Source organism: Emys orbicularis, chromosome 7 (genome assembly GCF_028017835.1).
Source record: "Emys orbicularis isolate rEmyOrb1 chromosome 7, rEmyOrb1.hap1, whole genome shotgun sequence".
In the NCBI taxonomy this organism is placed as follows: Eukaryota; Metazoa; Chordata; order Testudines; family Emydidae; genus Emys; species Emys orbicularis.
The window spans coordinates 93,738,293-93,764,180 of record NC_088689.1 but is presented as its reverse complement, the minus strand read 5'-3'; the positions used below and the strand labels follow the sequence as shown (position 1 = coordinate 93,764,180).

Genomic DNA, 25,888 nt, shown 5'->3' with positions numbered 1-25,888 from the left:
AGTGTTTACATTTTATGTTTATAACTTGTATTAGGGTTTTCCCTGGGATATAGTTTATGTAGACTATAATAATGTGGTAAATCATCTTAAATTAATACCAGCAGTGTCAATGCACAGCTAGCCACATCCGAGAGTCGTGCTGGCCGCCGCTTCCCGCAGCCCCCATTGGCCTGGAACGGCGAACTGCGGCCAGTGGGAGCTGCGATCGGCCGAACCTGCAGACGCTGCAGGTAAACAAACCGTCCCGGCCCACCAGCGGATTTCCCTGATGGACTGCGTGTGAAAGGTTGCCGATCCCTGATCTATACCCTGGACAGTATACTTCCTGGCATACTAGAACTTTATAAAGTGCTCCGTGGATTTATTCGAGTGATCAGTATTATATTTTATTAGAGTAGTAAAGTTGCAGCAGAGCGCTGTAGTGAATTATCATACTGCTGTTGAATCTTTGCAGAGAAGAGAGAACTCCTCTAATTTCAATTATGGGCCTTTTGGCCTAATGAAGTTCGAGTTTGAGCCTATTTATAAAGAAAATAATTTTATTAATTGCAGTTGTCTAGATTTTCTACCAGGAAGGTAGCACATTAATATCTAGAAATCTTGACACTTTGGAATTATCCTGAAATTTACTGAATTGAAAACAAAGGGGTAAACAAAACAAAACAAAAATTCTCTCTTCCTGAATGTTTTGCCAATTTCAAGTATCGTATTAATTTATTAATGAATACGTTTCCCCCAGTAATCTGCACTGGCACGGTCTGGACTTGAACTCGTAGGCCGACTTTATCTCTAGTGTCTTTTGATCTGAGTTGTCTTTTTGAAGCTTTAGTAATGAGTAATGGAAGAAAACTACATCTCTACCTCGATATAACGCTGTCCTCGGGAGCCAAAAAATCTATAGGTGAAACCCGTGTTATATTGAACTTGCTTTAATCCCCCGGAGTGTGCAGCCACCGCCACCGCCCCCCCCCCCCCCCCCCCCGGAGCACTGCTTTACCACGTAATATCTGAATTCGTGTTATATCGGGTGGCGTTATATCAAGGTAGCGGTGTAGTTAAACTGTTGACTAAAAAGATCTAGAATATCTTATAGTCCATACTCCAAACCACAGGAAGGCCACATTGGTTACCCTTAAACTGTAACTACTTTGAACATCAAATTAGAACACAAACTTGGATTTTTTTGAAACAATCCCATTAAATTCTTAGTATGCCATTATACTTGAATTATGTGGAAGCTTTGAACATCCATCCCTGTTGTAAAACATTGGCCTATCAGTAGTAGTAACATGGTTGTCTTGTTACCATTCAAATAAATACAATATTTATTTCTGAAATAGATGGAATGTTTCCCCATGTACTGTAGGAGGACTTATTTCAGCAACTTTATTTAATGTTAGTCAGTTAGTTCCCTCTTTGGGAACTTTAGCAGTTTTGAATTATATTTAAGTGTGATACAGTTGTTGCAATATTTTTATTCAGCTATATGTACAGACCGAATCCTGAGTTATAATATTAGCTTAACGTGGGCCAAGATATCACTAGATGTCTGTTAGCCACCTTGATCACATTAGTAAGGTTCATTAAAGCCTGAGTAACAGTATTGCTAAATCTGAGTCGATATTCTGCTAATCAGGAAGAAACAAAATCTGCAGACACTGTTTTGCATCTTAGCTCGCAGTCTAAGAAAACTGAAGCTTATCTTCAGAAAAAAAAATTTCCTTCACAGTTAAATATTTTAAGAGGCCTTCTTCCGCTTTATAGCTCCCTCTAAATGGATATGTGATCTGACAAGGAGTTTTTAGTTAAACTTAAAAATACTGTTTTGTGTTGATCAATCAAAATGTATTGGTAGATTAATGAGTAATCACATAAATTGGACACTTTCTGGCTGGATTTAGGGTTCTTTGTGACTTGAAGTCTTCAACTCCAGCAAGTTACGTCAGGAAACACTCTAGACTCTGGTCTTGTTGCTATTATTATATAAAAATTAATACATGAAGAAATTATGAAGTAACTATGCAGTGTCACTTAGGCTTTGTCTTCACTACCCGCCGATCCGGCGGGTAGCAATCGGTCTATCGGGGATCGACTTACCGCGTCTAGTGAAGACGCGGTAAAATCGATCCCTGATCGCTCTGCCGTCGACTCCGGAAATCCACCTCGGCAGGAGGCGGCAGCGGAGTCGGCGGCAGCGCGGCAGCGGTCGACTTTCCCGCGTCCTCACCGCTAGGTAAGCCGACCTAAAATACGCAACTTCAGCTACGGTATTCACGTAGCTGAAGTTGCGTATCTTAGGTCGGACCCCCGCTGCAGTGTAGACCTAGCCTTAGATGCTAGACTGGCAATGTCATCCATTGGAAAAGCAGGACCACAATTCCAGTTTATTAATTTTGACAAACATTTGACTACAGTAGGACCTCCTGCCTGCCTTCAGTACTTCCACATTAAAAACTGTATTAAAGGGCAGTGAAATAATTCACACTAATGGTGTTCAGATTACCTGTGTTTGTGCCTCCTTGTTTAGATCATTTTTATGGTTGGTCGAGGTTATGCATCTCCAGACCTCAGTAAACTGTACAAGAACTGTCCCAAAGCTATGAAGAGGCTTGTAGCAGATTGTGTGAAGAAAGTTAAGGAGGAAAGACCTCTATTTCCACAGGTAGGAGTCTATTTTGTATTCAGTTTGATTTTTAAACAAGTCCTAGAAATATCCATTGCATATTCTGTTTCACAAAAAGACACTGTAGAAATAATATTAAGAATATGAAGTTCAGTAGTGAAAATGGAAGACAAATCCACTGAAAACTGAGGGATAGCACAGAAGTGCTACTTGTATCCTATTCTTGGTATATATTTTTGAGACCCATGCCCTGCACGAGCCTGCTTCCCTATGCACTTGACAATTAATAACCTAAACTGCACTTAAATTTTGCAAATATCATTAAAAAACCTCACTTTACATACACTGATATAGATACTGTTAGTTGGGCAGCATTAAAACTGTTTACTTCCAGATGACTGGCTTATTCACATTTGAATTTATTTGTTTGCATTAACTTTGCCAATTTGCCTTATCCGTATTTAAATCTACATGTTTTTTTCTTCAGTATCACACCAAATAAACCTGCTTTGGGTAGTTTCATGAGGCCATTTTTGAGTATTTTGACAAAGATGTCTTCCCTCAGCTTCCCAACAGAAGGGTTCATAAGTTACATGCTTTCCCTTAGCCATTGGATTTTTTGTTTTGGCCTGGGTGGGATTTTATAAAAATATCCATGATTCTGATTAAATATCCTCAACAAAAAAAAGTTTTATTTTAATTCTGATTCTTAAATTCTAAGACTATGGGCAGAGCATACAATTCTCCCCACCATCTCCCTTTTCAGAGACAAAATTTAGAGACACTATAAATGGCTGCTGATTGAGCAGCTAGTCTTGGAACCCACAAGGGGAGAGTCAATTCTTGATATAGTTCTAAGTGGAACACAGAATCTGGTCCAAGAGGTGACTATGGGTGAACTGCTTGGTAATAGTGATTATAATGTAATTAAATTTAGCATCCTTGTAGGTGGGAAATTACCCCCCCCCCCCCAAAAGGAGGGAACATCACCACAGTAACATTTAACTTTTAAAAACTAGTTAGATGGAAATTAAAAAGAGCAGTGTCAAAGGTAAAATGCTTGCAAGCAGCATAGAGACTACTTAAAAACAACATAATAGATGCTTGGACTAAATCTATACCCCTAGTTTAAAAAAAAAAAAAAAAAAAAAAAAGGACCATCAAAGAACAGAGTAATGGAGGCTGTTAAAGGCAAAAAGACAGCCTTTAAAATTTGGAAGTCAAAAGGTAATAAAGAAAATAGAAAGGACCACACACTCTAGCAAGTAAAATGTACAAGTACAGTAACTCCTCGCTTAAAGTTGTAGTTATGTTCCTGAAAAATGTGACTTTAAGCGAAACGATGTTAAGCGAATCCAATTTCCCCATAAGAATTAATGTAAATAGGGGGCGTTAGGTTCCAGGGAAATTTTTTTCACCAAACAAAAAACGATATATTATATAGATATACACACAGTATACGTTTTAAACAAACAATTGAATACTGTTCACAGCTATGATGATTGTGAAGCTTGGTTGAGGTGGTGAAGTTAGAGGGTGGAAGAGGGAGGGATATTTCCCAGGGAATGCCTTGCTGCTAAATGATGTACTAGCACTCGGACACACTGTTGTTAATGTAGCCTCTCACGCAAGGGAGCACGAACAGGAGGGAGGGGAGACAGCATAGCAGACAGAGACAGACACACACCTTGTGTGTGGGAGAGAGAGATGCACACTGCCCCTTTAAGTAAGCTGACCCATTCTTAAGTTCATTGTCTTTTTAAGTGGATCAGGAAGTTGAGACAGCAGCTGCTGCCCCAAGCGCTCTGTGTCTCTCTGTCCGTTTCCCTTCCCTGCTCTATATGGAGAAGGAGTAAGTGTGGTGCAGGGGGGAGGGGGACATTAGCTGGAAGGTAGCTGATGTAGTGCTTATTTTTAAAAAGGGCTTAGAAGAGATTCTGGCATTTACAGGCTGGTGAGCCTAACTTTACCTGGAAAATTAGAAGAAATTAATAAAAAACAGAATTATCAGACTCATAGATAAACATGGTTTGCTGGGGAAGAGTCAGCACAGCTTTTGTAAAGAGAAGTCATGCCTCACCAATCTACTAGAATTCAAGGGAGTCAACAAGCATGTGGAAAGGGAGACCCAGTTGATACAGTGTACTTAAACTTTCTGAAATTCATTGACAAGGTCCCTCACCAACGGCTCTTAAGGAAGCTAATAGCCAGGGTATAAGAGGGAAGGTCCTCTCATGGATCAGTAACTGTTTGAAAAATAGGAAACAAAGGGTAGGAATAAATGGTCAGTTTTCACAGTGGAAAGAGGTGAACTGCAGGGTCCCCCAAGAATCTGTATTGGGACCTGTGCTATCCAGCATATTCATTAATGATCTGAGAAGTGGCAAAGTTTGCAGATGATATAAAATTATTCGAGATATTTAAGTCCAAAGCGGACTGCGAAGAGTTACAAAGGGATCTCACAAAATTGCAACAAAATAGCAGATGAAATTCAATGTAGATAAGTGGAAATAATGCACATTGGAAAAAAAAAAACGAACTATACAAATGCAATGATGGGTTCTAAATCAACCCAGGAAAGAGATCTTGGAGTCACTGTGGATTGTTCTCTGAAAACTTCTGCTCCATGTGTAGCAGTTGTCAAAATGGCTAACAGTATGCTAGGAAAAGGATAGAAAACAAGACAGAAAATATGCCATTATATAAATCCATGGTGCACCCACACCTTGAATACTATGTCTGATTCTGATTGCTGCATTTCAAAAAGGATATAGTGGAATTGGAAAAGGTTCAAAGGGGAACAAAGACGATCAGGGGTATGGAACGGCTTCCATATGAGAGATGGGGGAAAAAATTAGGGCTCTTCATCTTAGGAAAGAGACATCTAAGGGGGATATGATAGAGGTCTAGTAAAATCACGAAAGGTGTGGGAGAAGTGTTATTAATCCTTTCACACAATAAAAAAAACCAGGGGTCACCGGATGAAATTAATAGGCAGCAGGTTTAATACAAACAAGAGGAAGTACTCTTTTCACACAACTAACCTGTAGAGCTGCTTGCTATGGGATGTTGTAATAGCCAAAAGTATAATTGGTTTAAAAAAAGATCTAGATATATTCATGGACGATAGGCCCATCAATAGCTATTAGCCAAAATTGTTGGGGATGCTGCAACACCATGCTCATGGTGACCCTAAACCTCTGACTGCCAGAAGCCTGGAGTGGAAGACAGATGAATGACTCCATAATTGCACTGTTCTGTACGTGCCCCCTGAAGCTCTGGTATGTGCCACTGTCGGAGACAGGATATTGGGCAAGATGGACCAAGGTCTGACCCAATGTGGCAGGTTTTATATTCTTAATCTCTTGTATAGGAAACTTGCTGATCATCGCATGGAAAAACAAAAGGAAGGAATCCCACCACTCTGCAGTTATTCACTTAAAGGTTTATAATAGCAATGAAAACCTATGTAGCATAGTCCTTTCAGCCTGATATGCTATGCTTTGACTACTCAAATGGCAGGTTACTATAACTAGACAATTCTGACTAGTGTTCCAATGAAAGCAAACTACTGATCTTGAAGGACACGCTCATCCCATAATAAACCGAGGTTTGGTATTAAAAATAGATTTTCAGGCAGGTTGTTTCTAACAAACCTTCTTGAAATAAAAGTTTCCTTTTGGTGTTCATTTTTTTTCCAGATACTGTCTTCCATTGAATTGCTGCAGCATTCTTTACCCAAAATCAACCGTAGCGCTTCTGAACCTTCTCTGCATCGTGCAGCCCACACAGAGGACATAAATTCATGCACATTAACATCCACAAGACTACCTGTTTTTTAGGATTGCACGCTCTCTCCCTTCCTCTAACCAATAATGAGAGAGAAAAACAGTCATAGCAGTTGTGCTTTTAATGCCTCAATCTACAGGATTGCAATGCCAGCAGGATTATCTGTCTCCCAGTTTTAAGAACAAGCTGCTAAGGATTTCTACAGTTTTAATCCTACAGGGACATTTCTCCACGTTGCCTTTTTCTACCATTTCTTTTATTGGGATAGAGTTAACTGAGACTGTAATCAAGAAAATCTATTACTATTTTTTTAATAGATGCACTTGAGCCTTATTTTCCCATAAGCAGAAAAGATGGACATTTCTTTGGCAGTTTTGTGTCTTTGATTCTGTTTAATAAATTGGTATTTTTATAGCAAGGATGGCTCAGCATTTGAGGAAAGAAATATTGCAGATTGGTACTGTTCTTTGGATGTCCCATGCCATGTGCCACTGTAAAGTTGGGGGATTTTGACTAAAATGGCCATCTACAAACAAGACTGATGAAAGAGGAAGAAACGAATTCTAGCGATCAGCTTCTGCAAAGAGTACTCATGAAGCAGATGAAATCTGTTATAACGAATTGCTAAGTCAACACAAAAATAGTTTTGCACATAGAAGAAAAACTTCTGCAGAGGAGTGGAATATATTCTGAATAGTACTGCTCAGAGAAGGAAGCTAGCACAATCTTGCTATGGTCCTCTCCAGTAACTTAAGAAGCTTTTTTGGTACTATTGACTTGTTTCTTACAGCCCAATGAGGTATCAAGTGCGGAATGACAGGCTTTTTTGGATGAGGAAAGGCTAAGTAACATTATCAGTATATTTCTGCAAAACACGCAGCAACTTCAACCCATTTGAAGCTGTCTTCCGAGAGATGCACTATAAAAGAGGAAACTGAGTGTATACAGTTTTTCTTTCTGATTTGGGTTTTAATTTTGTTTTTATTGCTCCCGAGAAAATGCCTTTATTGTAAACCAAGGTTCCTCTGATTATCTTATTTTAATAAAATAAATTAAATTTAGGTTTAAGCTTCAGTGTCATTCTTCAGTGCAATATCTTACAATTCTAAGATGTCTAGATGCATGTAGTTCTGCGATTGTGTGCCCATTTAGACATCAGTGTCTTAAATTATCTCTAGAAATTCTAAATTATCACAAATACTCTTCACTATATAGGTGGCACACACAAGTTTTCAAACACTTTTTATGTACTTTAATATGTATGTGAATGATTTATAATAAGAAGTTAGCAATTCTGAGCTTGTTGTCCAGTGTCACTTTACAGAACAGTGTGGTAATCCAGAGGTTCTCAAACATTTTATATGTTGACCATTTCTCCTATATGCATAATATCCCTAGGCAACTATAGCAGTGCTTACACATGCACATATTAGGAATGGATATCATGTATTTTTGGCTGTATTTATTGCCATCTTTCAAGAAATGTGAATTATGCTATTTCTGCTCAGCTTTTGTCTTCCATCAGTCTGTCTTTCTCAGCTATCACCACTGGTGCATCCTGTGACCAGCCATCTTACTACAGACTACAATTTAGGAACAGTAAGGTAGCCTAATTTCAGACTGTGGGACAGTCTCTAAATCTCTTTCCTGTTGAATAGTAATACTTAATATTTTTAATATTCTGTTAAGTGTTTTGATTAGGGAAGAATGGACACTAGTTGTAGGGACCATGTGTACTATTTAGGCCTTGGCTGCTATAGTAATACATTATGCTCCTGTTTTTTCCCTAACTTACATTTCAGTTACCCTGAAATGTACTGTCTCTTCCAGTTAAGAGGGATAAGCAGTTATGCAATTCCCTGTATGCTAATGATTGCATAAATCTGAAACCAACGACTACTTTATCTTTGGCATATAGCAGAACCTCAGAGTTATGAACAGCTTAGGAATGGAGATTGTTCTTAACTCTGAACGAAACATTATGGTTGTTCTTTCAAAAGTTTACAACTGAACATTGACTTAATACAGAATGCTGCTTTTTTTTTTTTTTTTTTTTAAGTAGTTTCCGTTTAACACGGTACTGTATTTGTTTTTGTGTCTCTGCTTCTGCCTGATTGTGTACTTCCCGGTTCCAAATTAGGTGTGTGGTTGACTGGTCAGTTTGTAACTCTGAGGTTCTACTGTACCATGTAGAATTCCCTAGCCTGACACTTTGTTAGCTAAAGTGGGAATAATTTGCTAAATGGTAGTTATTCTGCTGTGAATTATGCAAACCTCTACTCAGTTTTTCAAATTGTTTGCCAGCACCAGACTACTGCCCTCACCTTCTTATTCCATCAGCTGATTTACTCCAAAGCCTTCATGAAAGGGGAGAGAAGAATTACTGAAACACAAAGCAGAGGAGCTGTCAAAATTCTGAGGTACTTTTTTTTTTTTTTTTTTTTTTTTTTTTTAATTTTTACTCCCTGCAGATCAGCAAGGTTCTTGTTACCAGAATAAATGTTCCCACACAAAAAAGCTTTAGCTTAACATTAAGGCTGAAGTAGTTTTGTATAACCATTACAAAATTTCAGCATTACAAAGACTAAACGAGCAGTGAAGTGAAATTACCCTTAATATTCAAATGTTTGGTTAAATTCAGCTCGATCATTCTGATGTCGTCTAAGCATCACCCTAATCCACAACACGTTGTTGGTAACAAAGTATGAACTATTTTGTTCTGTTCTACAGCTACCAGTCCTTAAATATGTTTTACAAGAAAAAAATTCTAAGAGGACTGGAAAAATACAACATGCTCTGGGTTTCAAAAAGGAATAATTTAAGTTCTAAGCCACTGAACAGATTCACTCGTAACTTAATAAAATTTTTAATCTTTACCCTAAGATTAAGGGGTGTGTAACTTCGATTGTAATAAACATTTTACTCCAGGAGTGAAAGGCTAGTACACCAAGCCATGGTTCCAGCTAGCCCCTACAAATATATATGTTCTAAAGGGGATTTGGGTGCTAATTTTAATGGAAATTGGGCATCAAAATTCCCTAGATGACATTGAAAATATAGCCATAGTTGTCTTGTTTGTTTAATAAATACTACAGCATATGGCATCTCCTGCCGCCTTGCTGACAAAGATAAATAAGGAATTGTCTTGCTTAAAGGATTTCAAAATTAAAGCAAACAAAAGCAGGACAGTGCTGCAGTTTGGTTATCTATGATATGGTTTTTATGGGAGGAGCTACTCTTCAGTATTGGAAATAATGCAGATATCCTTTCCAAAACTAACATGCAGCAGAATGCTGAAAATAAGTCACAGAAAGGTAGTGGCACAATTGTTTGTACAGAAAAAGTGAATAGTTCGAAGATCTATAGATGATTGGCATGGGACTCTTGGTTACATTGTTAATCTTACAGTACAAGCCTGACCATCTTGCTGAATGTAGCTTGTCTATGCTGGCATACATTCTTGGTGCTGTTTCCTTCATTCTCTCTCCCATTGTTTGTTACTCCTATTTTTCTCAGTTTAGATTGTAATTTCTGGAGGGACAGGGACTGCCATTTTACTCCCTAGTTGTATAGACCTGATCCTAATGGGGGCCTCTAGGCATTAAAATAAGTAGAAACGTGTGTCAAAAATACTTGGAGGAGCCAGGCACAGGAAAAGTTTCATAGTAATCGTGATCTTACTATCCAGACATAGTTAAATTACAACCTTCTCCAGTGAGTTTAAGTTTAGTATCCTGAGCTACAAATAAGGGACAGCACTGCATGTTTTCTAGTTGTGGAACAGATGGTTGAAACTTCCATATTCTTTTATATAAAAATGGTGCCTAATGAAGGCCATGTAAATCTTCAGGCTTGTTCTAAGTATGCAATCCCAATATCCTAAATTGGATGTGGGGTGCTGCCTCTGAGGGGAGTAAGTGTGAGCTTTCTCCAAATCAATAACTATCTATGGCTTGGTCTACACTAACCCCCCAATTCGAACTAAGGTACGCAACTTCAGCTACGTGAATAACGTAGCTGAAGTTCGAAGTACCTTAGGTCGAACTTACCTCGGTCCAGACGCGGCAGGCAGGCTCCCCTGTCGACTCCGCGGTACTCCTCTCGCTGAGCAGGAGTACCGCAGTCGACGGCGAGCACTTCCAGGTTCGACTTATCGCGTCCAGACAAGATGCGATAAGTCGAACCCAGAAGTTCGATTGCTTGCTGCCGAACTAGTGGCTGGGTATAGACGTACCCTATGTCTCCACCTGTTCCCTGTGCCACTTTACTTGCTCCTTCTTTGTACACGAAGTTCTGTTTGAAAAACTACTTATACTGAAGATGTTGGCTATAGCCATGGTTCTCAACGAGGAGTATGCATATCCCTGGGGGTATGCAGAGGTAGGGTGACCACACATCCCGTTTTGGTCTGGATAGTCCCCTTTTTCAGCTCTGTCCTGGCCATCCTTATTTTTTCACCAAAACCGGGCATTTGTCCCAGAGAAATTTGATGCTGGTGGGCAGCACTGCCTTCAGAGCTGACCCCCTCAGCGGGGCTCAGGAGATCAGCCCCAGCCTTGCTGCGGGTCCCACGGAGCTCTGCGGATCAGCCCCAGCCTGTCCCCTTTTTACTTTAAGAAAAATGGTCACCCTACACAGGTCTTTCAAGGAGTACATCAACTTATCTAGATATTGGCCAAGTGTTACAACAGGCTACATAAAATGCACTAGTGACATCAGCACAGCTAACTAAAATTTCATATAATGACATGTATACTGCTCTATATACTATACACTGAAATGTAAGTATAATTATAAAATAAATCAATGGGAATATAAATATTGTATAGTAAAAATGAGAAAGTAAGCAATTTTTCAGTGAGGGGATACGTGGGGTATGTAAGACAGACTTCTAGAAGGGGTAAAGTAGTCTGGAAAGGTTGAGAGCCTCTGGGCTGTAGTGCTGGTATTTCATTGTTTACTCTGTCCATTTAATGTAAACTTTCAGCCAGACACTTTCACTTTTGTAAGTCAGTACACTTAAATTATCTGCAGGAATAACCTAGCACAACCTGCACAAAGTCAACTAAAGTAATTTATACCACACACTACTGGAAAATAATTACCTTTCTCCATCAATCAGCAATAGGTGCATACGTGTACACATGCCCAGAAGCACTGACAGATTCTCTAAATGGCTTCTCCCTTTTAACTTGGAGCAGAGGCCAGAAAGGAGGAAGCATGCAAGTGCCTTCTGGATAGAGCATGTATAACTTAAAAGTGAAAGCTACATATGAAAGTAGCCACCTGCCAACATTAGAATGAGAGTAGAACCTTGGAGTTATGAACACCTTGGGAGTGGAGGTTGTTCCTAATGCTAAAAAAACCATTATGGTTCTTTCAAAAGTTTACAAGCAAACATTGACAACTTTGAAATTTTACTATGCAGAAGAAAAATGCTGCTCTTAACCATCTTAATTTAAATGAAACAAGCACAGAAAGCTTCCTTACCATGTCAAATCTTTTGTTTAAACTTTGTCATTTTTGGTAGTAGTTTACATGTAACACAATACTATACTGTAGTTGCTTTTTTTTGGTCGCTGCTGCTGCCTGATTGTGTACTTCCAGATCCAAATGAGGTGTGTGGTTGACTTCAGTTCGTCAGTCTGAGGTTCTGCTGTATGAGCAAGACTATGGTGTGAGAACCCTGGGGAGGGCAAAGGGTTCCACTGCAACCATGCAGAGGTTATTCGGACCATTATAGTGACTGATCTCTTTAGCTTCTAGTTTCTTGGAGACATTGTAAGATGTGTAACTTTCATTTCAAGTCTGACAAAGGGGATGCATGTAAATTGCATCTGGAATAAATTACTGCATTTAATTTTAAGAGAAATTTAGTTTGCTTCTGTAATTGAAATCCAGTACATAGTTAAATTGCCACTGATCATGGCAATTCTAGGGGCTTAGGCAACATGTTCTAGTGGATTATAGAGCAGTCTAGTCACATTTTACTGACTCTAGAATGAATTAATCAGAATGTCGATCATTCTTGCATATATCTTCAGTTTGAATATATGTAGCAGTATTCAAACACTCTCTCCACTACACTACTTGCATTGAATCAATGTCAAGATAAAGATTACCCTAGTTTCTCTGTACCCTGTTTATACTTCCCATTGTTCTTTTTTCAATTAGTCCAATTTGGACATCAGATGCAGGATTTCTACTACAAGGCAGGTATAGCCACACCTGTAACCCTGTACTGCAATACTGTCAGCTCAACTTGTTTGTGTGGATCAGTCTATGGATGTACTTGCTGCAGTAAATGCTGTTTAGAGGGCATTCCATAAGGTGTGTATAGAAATGACAGTGGGAACACAGCTGGTTGAAGTGCTGTCCCTTGGATTAGCTGTCAAACCAAGCACCTTGAGTTAATTTTTTTAGGACTAGGGCGTTTGCAACAATGTCTTGGGCAAATTAGTCTGGAAAATTCAGCAAGGTACAAGTCTGTCTTCCTAATGTGATGCACTTTACGATGGGATTATACGTTCACTTGTAACTAGGTTTTATCTGTTCTAGCTATACTACTGGCTTTTCATAGATTAAAAGTCAAACTACTGGTGTATTTCACCATGCAGCCTTTTACTTTCAGAGAGACAAGGTGGTGAGAGTATAGTTTACTGGACCCATTTCTGTTAAGGGGGGGGGAGAGGTAATATCTTCTAATTGTTTGCAGTGTTAGGCCCAGGATATTAAAGAACTAGGCGTTAAACAGCAAGGGTAAGTTACCAAACCTTTTTGAAGAGGTATGCACAAAATCACCCCCAAAGCTCCCTTTCCCCATACACTTGTTAGTTTTTTATTTAATATCCTTCTGTAGTATTGTTTGTATACAGATTATACAAAAGTTCTACAAGGACCTCACCAGTAAGCTATATTATTTTGCTGTAAAAACTAAAACCTTCTTTAAGTAAGCAGTACAAACAGCTGGACTGGTACAGAAGAAAACAGAACTTTTGTTCCTTAGTTCCCTTTATTGAGGAGTGGCAGACTCTTGATCTGCCCCTGAGAGGTGCATGAAAAGCTCTCCAAGCTCAGTCACTTCATCTTCAGCATTGGGTATAGTCCTACTTTCTCTGTCTTCAATAAAATCCCAGAGCCGAACAGAATTGAAGAACTGTGAAAACAGAATATTATTTGCCTTTAATGCATTCTCTGAAATAAGAAAGATGTCAGTTTGATGTCTGCACTTATACCAGTGTACAACCTTTCCCAAAGCATTCATTTCACCTCCTTTTTTTCTGAAGTTGATAATCAAAACTTGACCGGGGAAGACATGCTCAAGCTATGCCTAAATTTTAAAAAAAGGGGTGGGGAATTGTTTTACTATTAACTGGTGCTCATGGTGTTTTTGCTCACATACAGAGCAGGCTTCACCAACAGCTTGGGAAGGGGAGGTGTAACATGAGCAATGTTTTCCCCCCACACAATTTTTACCACTGTCAAGTTAGAGCTGTGCTCTAAAATTTCAGCTAATATTTTATTTTAGTGATCATCTAGAAGGGCTATATGCAGGCACAGCTGAAGTTAGTGGGCCTGTCTAACAATCGTAAAGCACGAGCTTAGACAGTAAGCCTAGACTGTCCCCTCAGAACATTTTCTACTATTCTTTGGAGATAGCGCTATTATCGTTGCATGGCTGTGAGTCATGGCCTATTGAGCTGGTCTTAACTTCGCCTTACAGATAGCTCTTATGTGCTGGAGGAGTTAAAACAGATGAATTTAAGAATATTTTTGCAGCATAAATGAGGGAGCTGATCCTACAATACTTCCCCATGTGTAACTCCCATCAAAGAATGGGATGTGTGGGCAAGAGCTACACAATCAGGAATTTGCTAAAAGATGAGGTTTTGAGTACTATGGGAGAGAGTGTGTGTTCCCCCACAGAGCTCTTGAAAAACGCTAGATGTAAAAAAAACATTCTGGTTTTCAAGCAAATTCACAATCAGTGTCAAGTTGGGCACCCAAAATTCAAGTCAGTTAATTTTGAAAATCTTGGCCTAAAAGGTGTTTTTAGAGGAAAGTAGTTCTTTTCCTAAATTTCCCTCACCCTAGAGAGAAATTATGCCCTTCTATAAAAGGGCAGCTTATATTCAAGTAAATGAATGGCTAAATGTCTGCTTACCCGCACAGTCCCCTCTGAGCTGAGCTGTTTTCGTGGTTTCTCAGGTTCAGCTCGTGTCCCATCAGGGTAAGCATGAAGGTAAAGGCATTTTCCTCCAAATGGGCAGGTTCCCTTTCCTTGTTCAAAGTATTTGCAGGCCTTTTTCCTGAAAGAGAGTAACTAGTTCCTTTAGATGATGGTAAAAATGAAAGCTGTTTCTTGGGGACAGGAGAATGAACTGAGAAGCTTTTCCAGGGCTATCTACCCCCCACCCCCCCTTTTTTTTTTTTTTTTTTTTTAATTCTTATCACCTCCTCAGAAAGGCCCTGTATCAGATGACTCTTCTCCCAGTCAAGCAGGATCAGCTCAATAGTTCCAGAACCAGACAATACAGTTAATGCAGTGTCTGAAAGGATTTTTTAAAAGATACTCTGTACTGATATCAGTCCCTGCTGACCTACATTTAAACACTCTCATCTTTATCATAAAGCAACAAAAAACTCTTGTTCTAGGAGGTGAAGTCAAGTCATGATGCTGCAATGATCACAGCAACAGCTGAAGTTGAAAGCTATGGGGAAGTGAAGTTTACTCCTTCAAAACTACAACGATAGAAACCTTAGTAGTTATCACATTCAGTGAGTACCTTTGAGGGAGAAAGTGCTTTGGATTCCTATTTAACCTTCAGTATTAAAATGATTTGCCTGCTGAAAATAGTTGAGTGTTCTAATTTATACATATGGGGGGGGGGGAGAAGAGGTTGAGTTGGTGAGATTGATTCAGTTCATAAACTAATAGATAAAACATGCACTTTAACATTGCAGCCAGAATAATCCTTCATCTGTGTTTGTCACTTAACAAGATACCTGCTTTGCTGTATAAAAGATTACGTTTCCCAGTAACAGATTAAGACAAAGTGGCTCTCACCATCTTATTATCTAATAATATCCTTTAAAATTTGGCTAAAGTACATCTGAAGAACTACATGTCTTTATGTACTTCAAGTCTAATGATTTTAACTGAAGTTGTCATCTATAAATCAGTAACAGGAACATATTTCCTTACAGACCTACATTAAGTAAAAATGTATGAAAGCAAGTGTGAAGTTTACTTTAATTGCTGCATAGAGGAGAAATACATGTTTGACCATTTGTGTTTTTTTCAAACACCAATGGCTATATACAATCAGAGGTCAGACAGATTATTGCCAAATTGTTTTTCCCCCCTTGTACTTATACAACCCAAGAATGTTTTGGGGAAATGTCACCCTTCACTTTTCCACACAAATAAGCAATAATACCCCCTACAGTAAAACTACCCAGAGCAAGCCCAAAAGTACTGAGCTGGTTGTTACTAGTCAGCAGCTGCACGTTCCAGCTCCTGTAATATTAATAGCACAGACCCTGATGGAGTGTACATGTAACACCGGCAGGCCCTGGTTGTCAGCAGGCAGGATTGAACCAGGGACCTCTGGAGCTTAGTGCATGAGCCAAAAGCCAACAGGTTCTTAGCTAAGGCTGTAGAGCAGACTCATTTTTTCTCTCTCTCTCTCTCTCTCTCTAAGAGGTCTTAGTGCCACTAGATGGGACAGAACACTCCAGGCAGGGTGTGGGTTACATACATAGAGAGAAAATACACACAATGTAAACAACAAACTTGGCATTCTCTGGAGCAAACAACGTTCTACAGTGAAGGTCACAGAACCTTACAACTGATACTTTGTTAGTGTAACATTTAACTGAATACTAGATAATGATTTTTGACAAACCATTGATTCACTGTTAGTTCATAGACAAATCTATTAGACTTCATGAGCTAGTATTACAGTGTGACTGTATTTGTCTCACCTTTACTTGCATTCACACATGTAGGTGGCCTTATAAAGGAGAGGGGCTTTTCTCCACAAGGACTATTTCAGATTTCCAGTTAAACAGATTAACTCTGAAAAAATTGCAAAAAGAGAAGAGAGAAAAGCCAAGGGAATAACTCTCCCCCGTCTTAATTTGCTGCTTCCTCTCAGATTTGAATGAAGGTCACCATTCCACACTGCTCCAGGGAATCACATTTTTCGATACCACCACCACAAGCATTGCGCAAGAGTGCAGGCTGTGTTCTTCAGAGCGTGAAAGTACTTAACCTGCAGTTAAGGGAACATTCCCTCAAACCTTCAGGGCACAGATGGAAAAAATATTCTCCTAAATTAGTAGGAATGCAAGTTTAGAAACATCTCACTGCACAGTTCTTTTCTTAAATTTAGTTTTGGTCTCTGACTATAAACATCAGTGGAAATGACAGACAATGCAAGTTACTGGACAGACATCCAACTACCGTTTTCAATACCATGCTTCAGGGCTTGCTTTTCTATAATGATGGTGAGCAAAGAAAATACATCACCTGCCTACTACACAAACTTAACATATTACTGTATCAATTAAGGTTACTCTATCTACTGTATAATAAATCTAAAACCCAAGGAGATAAGTTGACAACCAACAACAGTACATGCCCTCTATCCACCACCCAGAGACAGAAACTTCACCACTAGCAAAACCACAACATTAATTCTGCCCCACCACTGATGTCAATCTTCCAGCAGCCCCGTTACCACTTTCAACCCACTCACTACCACAAATAGACCCATCCTTCTTATTGTCCCTTCTAGACAGTTCTGTGAAACTACTTAAAAGGTTGGGGGTGGTATAACGAGTACATATTGTTAGCCTTAGCTATTCATTTCCCTGCTTTTTAGGTTTTGTTAAGGTTACTTTATACATGTAACATACAGTGCACTGTTCATGTACTAATTTCCACACTTGTGTGTGTTTTTCAAAGATGGATCTTTAAACAAAGCACAAACTCCTTTTATGAAGAGCAGGGATTGTATTAAAGAGTTCAGCAGGCTGAGGAGCTCTACACCTGAATCAGTTGAACAGCAGAACTGGTTGAAAAGCCACCATCATTAAGTGTCCTCCCTCTCCCGCACATTTTTTAAAGCAAAAAATAGCTTAAATTAAGAAATATCAAAAATAAATAAAACTTGTCAGTAGAAGAATTTCCGTCAGCTCTATTGCTCAGCTGAAGCCAGCTGAACAATTTAATGAGGAGCAGGCTCTTTTGACATAGAATCTGCAATGGTTTTAAATTGGTGACAACTGAGTACTTTGTTGAAGATCCTGCTCGTCACAAACAAGCATTCTATTGGAGGAAATCAGAAAAGGAAAACCATGAGAGAAAATAATGTAGCAGTTTTACAAAACAAATATTCAGTTATGGTGTAACTCAATTCTTTATGACCTAACTGTAATATAATAGATGAGGACCAGCTGAACAAGCAAGCTCAATGATACTATATTTAAACAAGCGGTTGTCAAGATTACAAATCAAAAACAAGCCGAGGTAATAAACATACCTAGTGTATTTGGCTTCACAGTAGAAAACAACTGGCCTTTACTTCCTGCTTTTCATTTTCCAGGACTTGCTGCTTTCTTTTGTTCTACATCTGTTTGGTTTTTTGTTTGGTTGGTTTTTTTAACTAGACAACTTTTAATGAAGAATGAATCTTTTGGAGATTATCTATTGCCAGCTGAGTTCCTTGGCTAAGAAATGGATATATTCAGTATAAATAACTTAGAGTTTCCATTACTAAAACCTATCAGTAAAGTTTATCTGTGTAAACTGACATCTTTTTAAACATTTTTGTTTTTTTTTTTGCTTAAACGTTATGTTTGATTATCTCTATCTGTAAGAGTTAATTCTTTGAAAAAGAGGACATGGTCAAATTCAAAACCTCGTTGCTAATCTAGAGAAAAATGATACTGAAGTGATTTACAGCATGAACTTCCAATTGTCTAAGAGAAGTACCTATCTAACGGTGTGTTAAAATGCCTTAATCTCATATATATATTTTACTAGGCACTACACTTCATCAACCTTGGATTAAGTTTCCAATATCTGTCCTTATTTTCTTTTTGGGGGTACTGTCTTGATGCAATTTCTACCAAACACTGTAGTGTCCACCAATTGAAAGCCCGGAAATTCTAAGAATTACCTAGAATTGGGATAAAATTTGCAAAGTTGCTTAAGTCCTATTTACTTTTAATGAGGAACTCCTAAGCTGCTTTTGAAAATTTTACAATGGGTCTTCTAATGGAAAGCTAGTTCGTTAAGCCTTAAGGCCCAATTCTGCAAACACTTACTACAAGGCATAGTGCTTACTAACTGAAAAATTCATTGTTTAAGCTGAAATTTCCCCACTAGTCTTAGCCTAAAGGTGATTTTTTGTACAGAAAGTGTGGTTAAAAACTATTATAGCACTTAAATCACCATGCCATACTTTGGATTATGATCATAATGCTACTAATATTTATGCAGTTATTAATGTTGAAATGAAAAACTCATCTCTGTCATATGGGCAATGTACTGTGTTCTTAGGAAGAACAAGATGGAGAAAAAAATTAAAAATAGGCTACTTTTTACATGGTGAGCTCTGCAAAAGACCATGACAGACTAACTTCTAAATCAAATATAATCTACCAATCTTCCATTTCCACTTGTATTGCATCATCATTAAATTGTATGCTCAACTTTCTACAGAGACCCCTGCTGGAAGTAATGAATAGAAACAGCTATGAAGATTTACTTAAGTAATAAATACATGCCATGTTACTGTCTTGCCTATCACTCACTATTTGTACCTTTAAAATGAAATAGCTTTTAAAAAGTTTACACTTACACGACTAGGTCCAAAATTTAGATTCTGCAAAACCAAAAATCAGATCTGTTTAACACTTGCAACCCAAATATTACAGATTATACTAGTGAAAGTGAGGAAATATCCCGTAGTTTCATGTTTGTCCAGGCTCAATAAAAGACAAATGGCAAATGAATGACAAAAGAGCTAAAATAGAAAAAAAAATAAAGCATTTCAAAGTAGTAATAGTCCAGTATTTGTTTATGGAGAGACACTTTTCTCATTCCATGCTTAATATTGAAGCTACTGTCATTAAATTGCACATGTTATTTTATATCAGGATAGAATTTTATGAAGGCAAATCAAAAATGTGTTTTGGAGCTGTGTAGTTTTTTTTTAAAATGAGGTGTTGGTACTTCTTGAAGTTTCCCTTTTAAAAAAAGCTCATGGTATCTAAAAATCAAATCCGAAACTAAATTGGTTTTCACCTCTTGGCTGTGGCAAGCACTAGTTAGCCTTTGATTCTTTCAGGGTCCATGACAGCTGGATTTTTTGAATTAGATGAATTTCAAGACATTCTTGTGGTCTCTTTACTGGCACAAGAACCTCATGGATTCAGGCAGAACTTCTGATCCTGAAGAGTTACGGACCAGTGAACATGGCATTCCCAGGTTGGTATCACAACTGCTGCATCAGGCATATCTTAGAAAGTCGGTCCTATTATGATCCAGATTTATGGCATTATAGATGTCCTGATGAAAACCCATGCATTTACTAAATGCAGAGTAGATAGGGTATCACAGGAATCTGGCAAAACCTACTGAAATTCCCAGACAAAATTAAGTTAGGGTTGATCTTAAAGTTAAGCCTCCAGAACTGCATGGAAAAATAAATAAATAGCATATTTTAAACAAATTGAGAAGGCAGGAAATTCTAAATTTAAGTTACGCTTTAAGAAGTGTTTACATTAAATGAATAAAAAGACACTATTAGTGTAACCCTAATAGCTTAACTCTGCCTACATCTACAGTGAAACACCATCCAAAATCAGGAGACCACCCTATGAGCGAAGACACATCTTCTGCTATAAAAACAAGACTCACAAGATCAACCCAACACTACCACTTCTAACCTGGACATCTGCCGTCTTGTTATATCAAAGCTAGAAGAAGAGATCTCCTGGGCTACTACTAACAGAGATAGTTAATATTTTCCTGAAAGAATGCAAGCAACCCTTAAACAAGTGCCATCACCACCCCTTCTCTAAGCTCCCTTTCTTGTGAAAGGTGATGCTCCCCCATGCTAGGCAAATTGAACAAGGAGCATCCAGATACTAACACGATGGGTGCTTTGGAAATGTATGTCACACACTTGTTGACAGTGCCAAGTAAACACCCAGGTTTTTTATGGAACCATTCCAGAACAAGCACCGCAAATAGTGTCTCTGGGGGATGAATGCACTTCAGGTAGTGTATCATCACTCAGGTTTTAGCATTCCAAATGGGTCGAAAATTTACTAGCCCAATTGCAAAGATACATTTACCCACCCTTTATAGAATGGCGATCAATGATAATGATAGTAGTAATGATACTTTACCCTCCCATCAAAAAAAGAAACTCATTTATCCCAGGCAAGTGAGCAAGCAGAGTTTTGCTAGGTTGATATAGCACCATCCTTTACTGCATACCTCCAATGTTCTGACCACCAGTCAAATCTAATTGTTCAATAAAACTCACCATGCATGTCATTATTTTTACATTTGCAGATGGCATAACAACAACAAATCCCTCAACTAGCCTGTTAAGTTTTACTGATAGGAAAATGGAGAAAAAGAAACAAGGATCATAAAAGTCAGTTCAGTGACAACTTTGGTTTTTTCCCCTCACCGATACAAGAGTATGATAATCCAGGTAGTTAAAGCTGAGTAATAAAAGTCAGCAGACATTATCTAACTGTAGTTTTGGGAAGTGAACCAAAATATCCTCAGCCAATTTTGGAAAGTAGAATTACTAACATTCCACCTGGAGCTTGGGGAATTTCTAATGTCATCATGAGGGATATTTTCAGAGACCATTAGCCTAGCTGAAATGAAAATTAAATTCATGTTATTCAGGGGAAGACCAGAGTTAGATACAAGTTCCTTCAACCACCACTGAAGTCACTGGATATGAAGAGAGAGTGTGTGTGTGTGTGTGTGTGTGTGTGTGTGTGCGCGCACATTTACATTCCACAAGGTATGTTTTGAATGGTATTAAAGAAAAGGTTTTAGAAAGAGGCTACTGAATACCTTGATCTACAACCTTTTCAGTTTATATAACAAAAAATAATTATGGCTAGTGAACTTACCCCATTCCCTGCTTAAATGCATCAATCAGCTTATTTTTCTTGTTCTGGTCTTCTACCCAGTATACACTAGGAATTACAAACTCTGATGTCACTCGGCACTGCGGGCAGGATCTTAAATAGGTAATGAAAAGAAAATAAATGTACATACACCTTGTTGAGAAGATATTTCTCAACAACTAGCCATAAACAGCAAGTGGAGAAAGGGGAATTGGATCTTTCATATTGAAGCATCAAAGTGTATCATAGCTGATTACAGCGTATACCAGGGGTCGGCAAACTTTTTTGCCTGAGGGCCACATCTGGGTATGGAAATTGTATGGCGGGCCATGAATGCTCACAAAATTGGGGGTTGGGGTTCAGGAGGGGGGTGAGGACTCCAACTGGGGGTGCTGGCTCTGGGATGGGGACAGAAATGGAGTTCAGGTTGTAGGAGGGGGCTCCAGGCTGGGGCAGTCCAAGTAGGGGACAACCTTGGCTCGAGTGACCATGAGCTAATTCGGTTTAAACTAAATGGAAGGATTAACAGAAATAAAACTGTGACTAAGGTTTACGATTTCAAAAAGGCCAACTTTTATAAATTAAGGCAACTACTTAGGGAAATGGATTGGGCTAACATACTTAGAGAGCTAAAGGCAGATGAGGCCTGGGATTATTTCAAGCTGAAGTTGCACGAGCTGTCCGAGGCCTGCATCCCGAGAAAGGGGAAACGGTTAGTAGGCAGGAGAATTAGACCTAGCTGGATGAGCGGGCGTCTCAAAGGGGCGATTAAGAAAAAACAGAAAGCGTACAAAGAATGGAAGAGGGGGCAGATCGGTAAGGAAACCTACCTTATTGAGGTCAGAGCATGTAGGGATGCGGTGAGAAAGGCTAAAAGCCGTGTAGAGTTGGACCTCGCGAGGGGAATTAAATCCAATAGTAAGAGGTTTTATAGCCATATAAATAGGAAGAAAACAAAGAAAGAGGAAGTGGGACCGCTGAAGCATGTAAATGGAGTGGAGATTAAGGATAATCTAGGCATGGCACAATATCTAAATGAATATTTTGCGTCAGTATTTAATAAGGCTAATGAAGGGTTTAGGAATAGAGGGAGCGGGACAGAGGGGAATAAAGGAGGGGCGATTGACATTACAGTATCAGAGGTGGAAGCCAAGCTTGACCAGCTAAATGGGACTAAATCGGGCGGACCGGATGATCTCCATCCTAGAATATTGAAGGAGCTGGCGCGAGAAATTGCAAGCCCCTTGGCGATAATTTTTAATAAATCTGTAAACTCGGGGGTGGTACCGATGGACTGGAAAATAGCTAATGTGGTTCCTATTTTTAAGAAGGGGAAAAAAAGTGACCCGGGTAACTACAGACCTGTTAGTTTAACTTCTGTAGTATGCAAGGTCTTGGAAAAAATTTTGAAGGAAAAAGTAGTTGAGGACCTTGAGGTGAATGGCAATTGGGACAAATTACAACATGGGTTTACGAAAGGCAGATCGTGCCAAACCAACTTGATCTCCTTCTTTGAGAAAGTAACAGACCTTCTAGATAAAGGAAATGCGGTGGATCTAATTTACCTCGATTTTAGTAAAGCGTTTGATACTGTCCCGCACGAGGAATTATTGGTTAAATTGGAAAAGATGGGGATCGATATTAAATTCCAGAGGTGGATAAAAAACTGGTTAAAGGGGAGACTGCAACGGGTAGTACTGAAAGGTGAACTGTCGGGTTGGACGGAGGTCACCAGTGGGGTTCCTCAAGGTTCGGTTTTGGGTCCGATTTTATTCAATCTATTCGTTACTGACCTCGGAACCGAATGTAGGAGTGGGCTGATAAAGTTTGCGGATGACACAAAGTTGGGAGGTATTGCCAATTCGGAGAAGGATAGGGATATTCTGCAGGGAGACTTGGATGACCTTGTAAATTGGAGTAAAAATAATAGGATGAGATTTCATAGTGAGAAGTGTAAGGTGATGCATTTAGGGATGACTAATAAGAATTTTAGTTATAAGTTAGGGACGCATAGGTTGGAAGTGACGGAGGAGGAGAAGGACCTCGGAGTCCTGGTTGATCGTAGGATGACTATGAGTCGGCAATGTGACGTGGCTGTGAAAAAAGCTAATGCGATTTTGGGATGCGTCAGGCGAGGTATTTCTAGTAGGGACAGGGAGGTGCTGCTTCCGTTATACAAGGCGCTGGTGAGACCTCATTTGGAGTACTGTGTGCAGTTCTGGTCTCCTATGTTTAAAAAGGATGAACTCAAACTGGAACGGGTACAGAGAAGGGCCACTAGGATGATCCGAGGAATGGAAAACCTTTCCTATGAAAGGAGACTCGAGGAGCTCGGTTTGTTTAGCCTAACCAAAAGAAGGCTGAGGGGGGATATGATTGCTATCTTTAAATATATCAAAGGGATTAATACCAAGGAGGGAGAGGAATTATTTCAGCTCAGTAGTAATGTGGACACGAGAACGAATGGATATAAACTGGCCGTGGGGAAGTTTAGGCTTGAAATTAGAAGAAGGTTTCTAACCGTCAGAGGGGTGAAATTTTGGAACAGCCTTCCGAGGGAAACGGTGGAGGCGAAAGACCTTTCTGACTTCAAGATTAGGCTTGATAAGTTTATGGAGGGAATGGTTTGAAGGGATAACGTGATTTTAGTCAATTAGGCATTAACGTGCCATTGCGGGTAAAATGTGGATCCGGCTGTAGAATCTTGCCTGTATGCTCGGGGTACTGCTGATCGCCATATTTGGGGTCGGGAAGGAATTTTCCTCCAGGGTAGATTGGCAGAGGCCCTGGAGGTTTTTCGCCTTCCTCCGCAGCATAGGGCAGGGCTCGCAGGCTGGAATATTCTGTTGTGGGTGGGTCAGCTTTTGTGGCCTGCATCATGCGGGAGGTCAGACTAGATGACCATATTGGTCCCTTCTGACCTTAAAGTCTATGAGTCTAGGAGGTTGGGATGTGGGAGGGGGTGAGGACTCCAGATGGAGGTGCAGGCTCTGGGGTGGGGCCAGGGATGAGGTGTTGGAGGTGCAGAAGTGGGCTGGGGGTGGAGCAGAGGGTTTTGGAGTATGGGAGGGGGTATGGGCTCTGGGCTGGGGGTGCAGGTTCCAGGGTGGGTCCAGAAATGAGGGGTTTGGCATGCGGGGGGGGGTGAGGATGAGGGGTTTGGGGTGCAGGAGGGTGCTCCGGGCTGGGACCTAGGGGTTCAGAGGGCAGGAGGGGGATTAGAGTGAGTCAGGGGGTTAGGGCACGGGGGGGAGGGGGTCTGTGGTGCAGGATCTGGGCGCCGCTTACCTCAAGCAGCCAGGCAGCTCTGCATGCTGCCCCATCTGCAGGCACCAGCTCTGCAGCTCCCATTGGCCCCGGTTCCCAGCCAATGGGAGCTGCAGAGCTGGTGCTTGGGGCAGGGGCAGTATGTGGAGCTCCCTGGCTGCCCCTACGTGTAGGAGCCAGAGGGGGAACATGCTGCTGCTTCCAGGAGCTGCGCAGAGCCACGGCATGCGTGGAGCAGGATTAAAAGGTCTGATGGGCTGGACATGGGCTGTAGTTTGCCCACCCCTGGTGTATACTGTTCCTCCAAGTTTTATAATTAAAGTTTCAACTGAAGTAAACCAATTCAACTCAATCAGGTTTGGTCCAAACTACAGTTAAATCAATGTTTGAATAGTTAGCATGCATTTCCTGATCAGTGTAGACAATGATTTTTTTCCTTGAGACTTAAGCTCACCTTAGACACTATTCAGATACCTCAATTCTTGCTCTGTAGAAGAACTACAGCAGCCAAATAGGGCAAAGGAGAAGATCGATACTTGACCTGTCTACTAAGATTGCAATAAGCAGGTCAGTTTAACTCGTGGTCTTGTGAGATGGACATTTTCATTAGAACCAGATCAAGAACCCAAGTCATTTCACAGGGAACACCTAACAGCCATCAGATAATTTCTAGTGTCTACCAACAAGCTGGCAAAAGGCTTTTATGTCCCATTACCAGCCCAATGAACCATCCAGTCTTTCAACCAGAACTTCTTTTAAGATTCCATTCCCTTTTCCTATTATCTTTTCAGAAGGTTGATGAGGTCACAAGTGGTTTAAGAGTTTCAGATCTACTGTGTATACTCATTCATAAGCCAAATTTTTTTAGTAAAAAAAGGAAGCACCAGAGAAGGGTGTCAGCTTATGAATGGGTATAGAGAGGGAGAGGTGGGACACAGCCCTTCCCCCCCCCCCAACAGAGGGAGCAAGGAGAGGCAGCACAGCCAGCAGATACAGGAGGGAAGAGGCGGGGCCCAGAGTCTTTGTGCTTCTGGC

The 25,888-nt window shown here is 39.9% G+C and overlaps 2 protein-coding genes across 3 annotated transcripts in view; one reads left to right on the top strand and one right to left on the bottom strand.

Moving 5' to 3' along the window:
- RAF1 (Raf-1 proto-oncogene, serine/threonine kinase) overlaps window positions 1–7,000 on the top strand; it is an 89,097-nt gene extending 82,097 nt beyond the window's left edge. Inside the window, exons 18-19 of the mRNA XM_065408533.1 lie at window positions 2,528–2,662; window positions 6,325–7,000. Of these exons, the coding sequence (XP_065264605.1) occupies window positions 2,528–2,662; window positions 6,325–6,465 (276 nt within the window). The 3' untranslated portion in view covers window positions 6,466–7,000. The remainder of the gene's footprint in view (window positions 1–2,527; window positions 2,663–6,324) is intronic.
- Window positions 7,001–13,245: 6,245 nt separating this feature from the next.
- Window positions 13,246–25,888, bottom strand: part of MKRN2 (makorin ring finger protein 2) — a 29,326-nt gene continuing 16,683 nt past the window's right edge. The window contains exons 6-8 of one of the 2 annotated variants that reach the window (XM_065407703.1): window positions 21,590–21,700; window positions 14,577–14,721; window positions 13,246–13,568 (exon numbers count right to left, since the gene is read on the bottom strand). In XM_065407703.1, coding sequence (XP_065263775.1) covers window positions 13,425–13,568; window positions 14,577–14,721; window positions 21,590–21,700 — 400 coding nt within the window. In that variant the 3' untranslated portion in view covers window positions 13,246–13,424. Of the gene's footprint in view, window positions 13,569–14,576; window positions 14,722–18,074; window positions 18,149–21,589; window positions 21,701–25,888 lie in introns of those variants that run through there. The other variant, XM_065407704.1, reaches the window with a different exon arrangement.